The sequence below is a fragment of the Trifolium pratense genome, linkage group LG3, assembly GCF_020283565.1.
Source record: "Trifolium pratense cultivar HEN17-A07 linkage group LG3, ARS_RC_1.1, whole genome shotgun sequence".
Taxonomy (NCBI): domain Eukaryota; kingdom Viridiplantae; phylum Streptophyta; class Magnoliopsida; order Fabales; family Fabaceae; genus Trifolium; species Trifolium pratense.
Genome location: NC_060061.1, coordinates 34686262 through 34695161, shown reverse-complemented (window position 1 = coordinate 34695161; position 8900 = coordinate 34686262). Strand labels below are relative to the sequence as shown.

Sequence of the window (8900 nt, the reverse complement as noted above, 5' to 3'; positions counted from 1 at the left end):
TTTTATTTAAAAGTGATAATTAAGTTGAATAACATAATAAATACAAACATTTCAACTTTAACATTATATTTTTTATTTTCAACTTTTTATTCTTAAATAGCTTTTAATCTTTAAAAACGTAAGGTCAAAATAACCAAAATCTAGGGATGTATTAATTTTTTTCCCTTTCTGATAAATAAATAAATAAATAAATAAGCTATAAATCTTCCTATGTAAGTTTCAAAATCACGCTTCACCACAATATTTTCTTACTTTACAATTTTTTACTTTCAAAAAAATAAAAAACAATACAGTTTGTTACCCTTCCATTAATTCCAGTCATAAAAAGTTTGTTACCTTAATTTATTTTATATATCTTTCTCTCCAAGATCTAATCATTAATTACGGAAAAGATTTTCTCAATATTTTATTAGATATTGTTTAAGATTTTCTCTATATATACTGCATCAAATAATCGCCATTCAGAAAAACAAAAATTGCTTCATCAAATAATAGTTTGCTATCACACTTCACACGCTGTTCTTTTATTTCTTCTTCACTTTCAAGAATCATGGAACTATCAAACAACGTTGCTTTTGAGATATTTTCATGGCTACCAGCAAAGAGTATTTGCAAATTGAAATTAACTTGTGAGTCATTCTCCGAGTTTTCAAAAGAAAGCACTTTTAAAACGAAGCAAGCTCATAATTTGTTTGGGAGAGATGACACGTGCTTCTTCATTCAACCCGAGCAAACAAGACAAGGGTTTGAAAAAAGAGTTGAGTTACATTCTTTACCTAAAGAGCAACAATCTTCCGGTATCCCTAAGAATGTTCTTACATTCCTATCAAATTCAGCTTGTGTCTTAGCTTCTAGTAATGGTTTGGTTCTTTGCCACACCATTAATAACAACGACAAACTTGAGTTGTTCGTATGTAACCCAATAACAAAGTCTTGGTCTTTCATTCCTACCCCAGAATCGCTGCAAATAAACTATAGTAATTTTGCTAATATCAATCTTATGTTAGATTGCTCTCGTGACTCCCCAGATGATTTCTTGGTGTTTCTTTTTGAAAACACAATGGATTACTACTTTTCACCGAAGACTAGTTATATATGCAAAGTTTACCATGGCAAGGAAGGTGTATGGAAAACAATGGAAAGACGTTTTTTTCCAGGCGGAAGAAACATGAACTTTGACATGCCCGTGTTTCATAATGGGGCCGTTCATATTATCTCGGATAGCGGTGATTATTTTGGAAAATCAAGTCCTTTTTATAAGCCATATATTATGTCTTATAATCTAGAAGATGGAACTTCAACTATGCTTGAATTGCCAAGAGAAGCTACGAAAGATTGTCCTGCCATATGGTGTAACATGGGCATATTCAATTGGGGTAAAGTGACAAGTTATTCTAATCATCGTTCCATTTGTTTAGTCAAGTTAAGCAAGTCTGCTTTTACTATTTGGGTTTTAAAAGATTATGAGTCAGCTTCATGGAAGAAGGTTTTTAAAGTGAGAGTGAAAGATTTGGGTTTAAAGGAGGAGAAAGATGTTGATGTTGAGAGAGTTGGGTTTACTGTCATGAATGGCGGCGATCTTTTGGTTTTTTCTACCGAAAATAAGATTTATAGTTGTCGATTGGACGATGAAAGATTTAAGATGGTCGAAGAAATATGCAAACACAATTGTGGACCGAACCCACGCTTTATCTCATACTCGGATACTCTTCGTTCATGTGGGATTAATGCTCAAACTATGCCTTAATTTGTTAAGAAATTATGTTGCTGTACTGTCAAGTAAAAAAAATCAATGGAGATCAACCACTGCAGCTGCTACAGACCACAGTTATATATGCTGTCAAGTTTATTAGATTCTTATTATGGTTTTTTTGAGAAGCTGTTTTATCTTATTTGATTTAAAATAATTCAAGGCATATGTAGTTCTTAATTTTGGTTTTATTATAGTTAGTTATTGTCTTTCATTCAATCTTAACAATAGTTATTCAACTTGGTTTCTGTTTAGTATCTTTTATTTAATCTACCTTCAATAACAACTGATTTACTTGTATAAGAAGTTTCCTTAACTCAGCATTGGTTTTCACATCAGTTAACTCAATGTCATATATATCATACATTAAAAACTTAGCAATAGCAGAAACTAATGATGTTTTCCTGTTCCTGGCTGGAAGACCTCTTAATGCCTTCAAATTAATCATAAAACTCTTGTCTTTCATCTATAACTAATGAAGAATTTTTTCAAATTCACCTTGGAGTTTTTTGCATGAGTAGTGCTCAAAGGAAGAGAAAGCTTCATTGGTTTTCATATAATCACCAATGTACTCAAAGAATCTAAGCGGACATAAGGATAACTTATAAACATAAAGAACCAAATATGAAGTTAAGCATTTATTTTTTAATGCAATCAAAAGAGAGGTTCTAGGCTTCATAAAAAAATGCAATGAACGTACAAGTTGAAACAACTTTCAACATAACAAGATTTTACTCAAACAATAGATAATCCAACAAATTACTGCAAATTAGCTTTCCGCAATTTCATAAGTTTACATAATGTTAGCTTATTCCAGGAATTAATGTTCAAATTCAAATTGTCAAATTTCATACCATCAATGGAAGGAAATAGGAAGAGAATCTATAACCCTTTTTAATCCATATTAGGTACTTGCGGCTATAGTACTACCAAATTCTACTTGTACTTCAATCTTTTAAGCTTGCTTATCTTGTCCCCAACTTCCATCATCTTTAGTCTGCTCAGGCACCTCTAGGTCATTCAACTCCACGAAATCATGGGGGTCGTGAAACAAAGCCACGTTGTCAGTAGAAAGCATTTCGTTTTTGGTATATTCAATTTTTTGGCCATAGGAAAAGCCGCCTCCTTCATCCAATCCAACCAAGCTGTGAAGATCTCCCAATTCGCCAAAAATCTCATTTGGATCTAAATAAGGTGCACCTTCAGCATTGTTTGCCTGACCAGGACTACCAACCTTCTGTCAAACATAATCATATATCATATATTAGCATAAATGAGCAGAGAGATGGAGGTTAAAGCAAGCATATTAAAACTGTTTATGATTCATATTATTACAGATTAAAAATCTACGGAAAGAGCAGCTCGATAAATTTATAGATAGGAAAACAAATACCTCTGCCAACTTGATTAGTATGTTCAAATTTTTAAGCAATTGAACCTTCCGGTTTTAAAAGGTTAGTCAGCAATCTACGAATATGAGCGTAATTAAAGGGAAAACTACTAAACAAAAGTCTATTAAAAAGTAAAACTTCACCCTCCCTAACCAAAGGAGATGGGAAGATGATATGTTTGCTTCTTATTTTTTTTCTTTGGAACACAAACAACTAATTTGCAAATTTTCATTGGGCACGGGGGTAGCCAGCATGTTCTCAAATGGCACCTGAGTACAATTGGACAACAAAGCAGACAGCAGTAGAATGCAGCATTGCATTAAATCACTGAAAGTATATGTCTAAGCTCGTATTTATGTAAAAATAGCCTAGGCCGTGTGGAACATTTGAGACCCCACTCATCTTTGTTGAACCAAAAGTATAATACAGATGTCCAGCCACTCATCGTTGTTGAACCAAAAGTATAATACAGATGTCCAGTGTTCTAATGATGGAAGGCATAGCTAACTGTGACAGAAGTCGCCACAGTAATAATTAAAAAAAAAAAAAATAGAATACGTATACCAAAATATACCCAAAAAAACTGCAGAATACAATACAAAAACAAAAGCACTACCAGCATATGTTAAGAACAGTAGAAAGCACATAATACCATAAGTGTTACAATAGCATAAGTGGACTGGTGGAGAAAAATTAATAGAACCATGAGAGCAAATGAAAATGGCAGAAAAAACAAAAAGAATAGCAAACAACAAATATAAGGTGATAACAGAAATAAAAGAAATGAATAAAAATAGAGCAAGAGTGAAGGGAAAGAAGAACGTAAAAAATTGCTTGTTTGCCGGAAATGGAAGCTTGCCAGATAATGGAGGTCATCATAATAGATGTGAGGTTGAGCCTAGAGAGTGTAGATGAACAGGATGAATCTGAAGACTTTCATGAGAGCCTCCTGGTGCTGCTCAATAGTACAAGTCTTTTAGAGTTTTTATCGTATAGGTCGTGTACATTTTGGGTCTAAATGTGACTCATGATACCCATTTCTCTTCTTTTTTTCCTATTGGCTTCCAATCCACCATCACTACTGTTAGCACCACGAGAATGGCAACTGCCAATGCCATGACCCCTGGATAACACTAACACTGCTAATGTGTCATGCAAATCAGAAAATGATGAGAGGTTGAGGCTAAAGAGTTTAGGTGAATAGGATGCGGCTGAAGATTTTCATGCTGCTGCTACAAGCCTTTTAGAGTTTTATCTTATATGTCATGTGGATTTTGGGTCTATCTGTGACTCGTGATACCCATTTCTCTTCCTTTTTTTTCCTAATGACTTTCGATCTGCCATCACCACTGTTAGCACCGCGAGAATGGCAGACAACATTGCCCTTGGATAACAATAACACTCCTAAAGTGTCATGCAATTCGGTTAATGAGGGACAAAGGAAGCCAGAGTGGAATGTTTTATGTAAAATACACAGTAATTTCAAAGATAACTACCAAAAAGATGAAGAGTTGTCAGATACAAGGTAAAAAAGTAAAGGGAAAAAAATGTTAGAAAGATAAAGTCAAGTCTATTATTCCTTGCATCATAGGTGTTGCTGCGTCTTGAAATCCTAATTGCCATGGTTCCGCAGCATCACAAGGAGCACCTATGAGGATATCCGGGGCATAGAGACTACCAAAATTGGGCAGCATCTGTCACAATTTATTTATAACAAGTATAACATGCACAGAATAGATTACACACCTCAGATTCATTGTTTTCATTCCGGGCCAATGTATTATCCTCTTTGAAAATACTAAGCAAGGATAAAATGCCGTTGTCAACTTGATTGCTTGGAGCTGAAGGTTGTGCCAAGCCAGAGGGCATCAATCTTGATAGACATGATACAGGGGTCGGACCAATGCATCCACTTGCCGATGGATGCATGTCATTTGTGGCAGAAATATAGCTTGAGCTAGGTAGAATAGGAACTGGTGCAGACACAACAGCGACAGGGACAGCTTGTACACAATCAAATTCCTCTTCACTATCCCAGTCTTTCTCATTAAATGGTTTTCCATACTGTGCAGCATTCCTGGGACCAGGACCTTCCTTTTGAAATACCCTGCAAATCACATAGGAACTCTGCAATACAAATAAATCAGTAGAAGAGTCAAGATAAATTCAAGAGAACAACAACCAAAAACATATGCAATGAGACAGAAAGTCAACAACCCAAACTAAGAATATACCGAGTTGTGCTAAAATAGTCAAATACACAGTACTACCTCTATCCCTAATAGCAAGTCTCCTTTAGGGGGAAAAAATGACTCAGAATATAAGTCTCATTTCAAATTAAAGATACCTTTTTTGTTTTTATTTCTAAATACACCCTTATTAATACAACTAATTTACATTGGGAGATAAAATGTCAAAGATAGACGTGTCTAATGTCTATAAACAAAAGTGTATTTTAATAACATTCATACACAAAATGGATACATTAAATACACTACTTACTTTTCTCAATATATTTGAAAATGACAAAAGCGGTTATAAAAAGGGATGGCGAGAGTAACAAGATTGCAAATAAAGGCTGCCGCTCGATGCTATAAGCACACACAAAGTATCTACTGCCATGAATCATTTTACAGAGTTAGTGTAACATGAAAATACATGGTTCTATTTTGATGCCATATCCAACAAAAGCTGTAATATCATGTATTGATGAAATATGTTGATTATCGAATCCTTTCAATGTAACAAAGGGTAACAATAGTAGCAAGAAACTATACATCAGCATACATATTCAACAAAACAGTTCACAACCAACTGATAGACTCTGTCAGAGATGTTTACCTGTGGAATGCCTTGGTCAGCTAAGTATTTGTCATCAAGTCTGAATTCATGCATAACCCAATCAGTTCGGTCTCCTTTAGGAGCTTTGCCAATGTGAAACACCAGGGTTCTTATCATCCCCACCAGTTGATTGTTATGTTGAATTGACCTATCTTTCCCCGTAGTCTTCCAGTACCCAATCTCCGTCGCTCGATTCATCCTCCCTCCAATGGAATATTTCTTCCCTGTGGGGCTAAAGAAGTACCATTTCAAATCGCCACTTTTGAGCAAAGATTTATCTGAAAAAGACAAACACCAAACAAAACCTCATTGAGAAAGGGGAAAAAAAAACACAAATGTACTACAATACTCAACACAACGCAACCAACCGAAGAAAAAGTAAAAAAGTACAAGTGAGTGTCTGATCCAAATTCCTAAGTAGCTAACCTGGTAGATCCCATGGAGCATACTTGTAGATGTCAAGTTCAGTAATAACATCAACAGGGAATTTTCTACCCATAATCTTCCTCTTGAGAAAATACATAACGAGCTCAACATCAGTAGGATGAAACCGAAACCCTGGAATCAATTTTGGTTCGGCCATCGAAAAATCAAAAAGAAAAACCAAACCCAAACAGAAATTGCTTCAGAAAACTAACAAACAAACTTAAACTAAACCCCCGGAACCAACAAAGAAGAATAAACTTAGTCCAAAAGCGCAACAACAATACACAATGTCAATACTCAATAACAATAACTAAAAAACTAAGCTTGAAAATAAAAGACAATAAAAAAAAGATGGAATTAACTTATAACAACCCTAATAATGGAGAAGAAAGGTGGTGATCAAGTCCAGTGGCGAAAGAAGGTATTCCAAAGTCTGCGACGGTTCATGTAGAGAAAATGTTGACACTGGGAGCCGACAATTGACGGTGACGATGATGATTCCGTTGTGAGAAGAAAAGTCATCGGCACAGTGGAACCCTAACATTGGAAATTGGATTGATTCTCAGCGATTCTAATAGTAATTAGTATGATTATGAATGAGATTGTTCGTTAATTAATTGGGGAAAATGAAATGCAGATTTGAGAGAGAGATAGAGTGGAGAGGAAGCTTACCAGAGAAGGAAGGAGGAAGCACGAAAAGATGATGTTTTTTTGAAGTGTGCCTTCGAAGAGAGTGTGAAGCAGCGAGGGTTTGTATTTATAATGGGAAAATGTTTCTTGGTGAAGGGGTTGTTATGTTGTTCTCTCTCTCTTCCGGTGACAGGTGGAATAAGATCACGCGGTTAAGTTTTTGTTCTTTCCACTAAATTTAACTCACTGTTTCAAGTACATACCAATTCAATTTGCTAGGGACATCATACTGTATGTGAGCGAGTCGAGGTTCGAACTTCGAATACTCAATTTATTCATTTTTTTAAGATGAAATTTCTAGCCACTAAACTACTTGACAAAAAAAAAGTGTTTGATTCACAAAACAATAAGTACCGGATAGAACTGTACTTGACAGAATAAGATAATACGGGATACGATAAAACTGCACCAAAGAAAGATGGAGATATAATATTTTTTAGGCTTAAATGCAGTTTTACCCCCCCTATTTTGAAAAATGTGGAATTTTACCCCCCCTATTTTAAAATGCGGAATTTTACCCCCCCTATTTTATAATTTGTTGGATTTTGCCCCCCTCACCAAAATTTTGCACAAAATCTGCTTCTGAGCCTCAAGTTCAAAGCTTCGCACAGAACTCAATTTGGATCAATAATTCACCAAACTGGTACCAAAACGATCGCAATCGAGTTATTTTTCCACAGAATCAAACTCCACTAAATTTGGAGTTACAGAGAGAGATTATTTACCGTTTTAGTGAAGGTCTGTTCAAATTAATTATCGTATGAAACTACTACTGATATTTTCGTCATTCCTCTCACCATGTAGCTCATTTTTTAATACTATTTACATGTATGGAAATCTAACGAAATTACCCTTGTTGGCATTTCAATTTCGTAGAATTTGGAGTTACGATGTGTTCGGTAGACGATGTTGAATTTGAAGATCACAAGTAGATTTCTGCAGAATTAGTAATTGGACAGACCTTCACTAAAACGGTAATTAATCTCTCTCTGTAACTCCAAATTTAGTGGGGTTTGATTTTTTGGAAATCTAACTCGATTACGGTCATTTAGGTAGCCGTTTGGTGAATTATGGATCCAAATTGAGTTGTATGCGAAGCTTTGAAGTTGTGACTTGAAAGCAGAATATTAGGGGGGGCAAAATCCAAAAAATTATAAAACAGCGGGGGTAAAAGTCCGCGTTTTAAAACAGGGGGGCAAAACTGCATTTAAGCCTATTTTTTATATTCGAAAATAAAATGAGTATTTTCGTATTTTTTTATAGTTGTTTTTTTTTAAGAAGTTAAATTAGTCCACCCAAATTGGCACCAAAGAGAATCGAACCTCAGACCTCAAGAGGAGCACACTCCCAAGTCCCAAGCCAATACCAATGCACCAACCCAAGTGGGTTTATTTTTTATAGTTGTACTGTGAATAGAAAGTTGTCTTGTGGTTCAGTTGAGGACAAAAATTATTTTTTTTGTTCCGTCTCTTGCTACTTATTTTGTTAGTCTCATAACCAATTTTCGATCCAGTCTCCTAAATTAACGAGTTATGAAATTCTCCGATGTTTGTGAAATTGATCATCCACTTTGTCATTACTTTTTTTTTGAAAAATAAAAAATGGGATATATTAAAATTAGTGAAGCGCCCTTTCTAGCACAAGGTGTGTCATAAAGAACCGCAAAAATTTATCATTACTAATATTTTTAAGGCTTAAATGCAGTTTTATCCCTCCTATTTTGAAAAATGCGGAATTTTACCCCCTTATTTTAAAATGCGGAATTTTACCCCCCCTATTTTGTAATTTGTTGGATTTTGCCC

The 8900-nt window shown here is 34.9% G+C and overlaps 2 protein-coding genes across 3 annotated transcripts; one reads left to right on the top strand and one right to left on the bottom strand.

Moving 5' to 3' along the window:
• The first annotated feature begins 536 nt into the window (after positions 1-536).
• Positions 537-1865, top strand: LOC123917623. Its single transcript, XM_045969391.1, has one exon. The coding sequence runs from the start codon at positions 551-553 to the stop codon at positions 1745-1747; it is 1197 nt and encodes a 398-aa protein (XP_045825347.1). The 5' UTR covers positions 537-550; the 3' UTR covers positions 1748-1865.
• Positions 1866-2463: 598 nt separating this feature from the next.
• LOC123913773 (NAC domain-containing protein 82-like) lies at positions 2464-7277 on the bottom strand. Of its 2 annotated transcripts, XM_045964622.1 has the most exons (6): positions 7081-7277; positions 6781-6945; positions 6409-6540; positions 5983-6260; positions 4888-5268; positions 2464-2987 (listed from the first exon to the last, which is right to left on the bottom strand). In XM_045964622.1, exons 3-6 carry the CDS (start codon positions 6503-6505, stop codon positions 2706-2708), a joined length of 1038 nt encoding a protein of 345 aa, XP_045820578.1. In that variant the 5' UTR covers positions 6506-6540; positions 6781-6945; positions 7081-7277; the 3' UTR covers positions 2464-2705. The 2 variants fall into 2 exon arrangements, with proteins under 2 accessions (XP_045820578.1, XP_045820577.1); XM_045964621.1 differs by having other exon boundaries at positions 6409-6945.
• Between the last annotated feature and the right edge of the window lie 1623 nt (positions 7278-8900).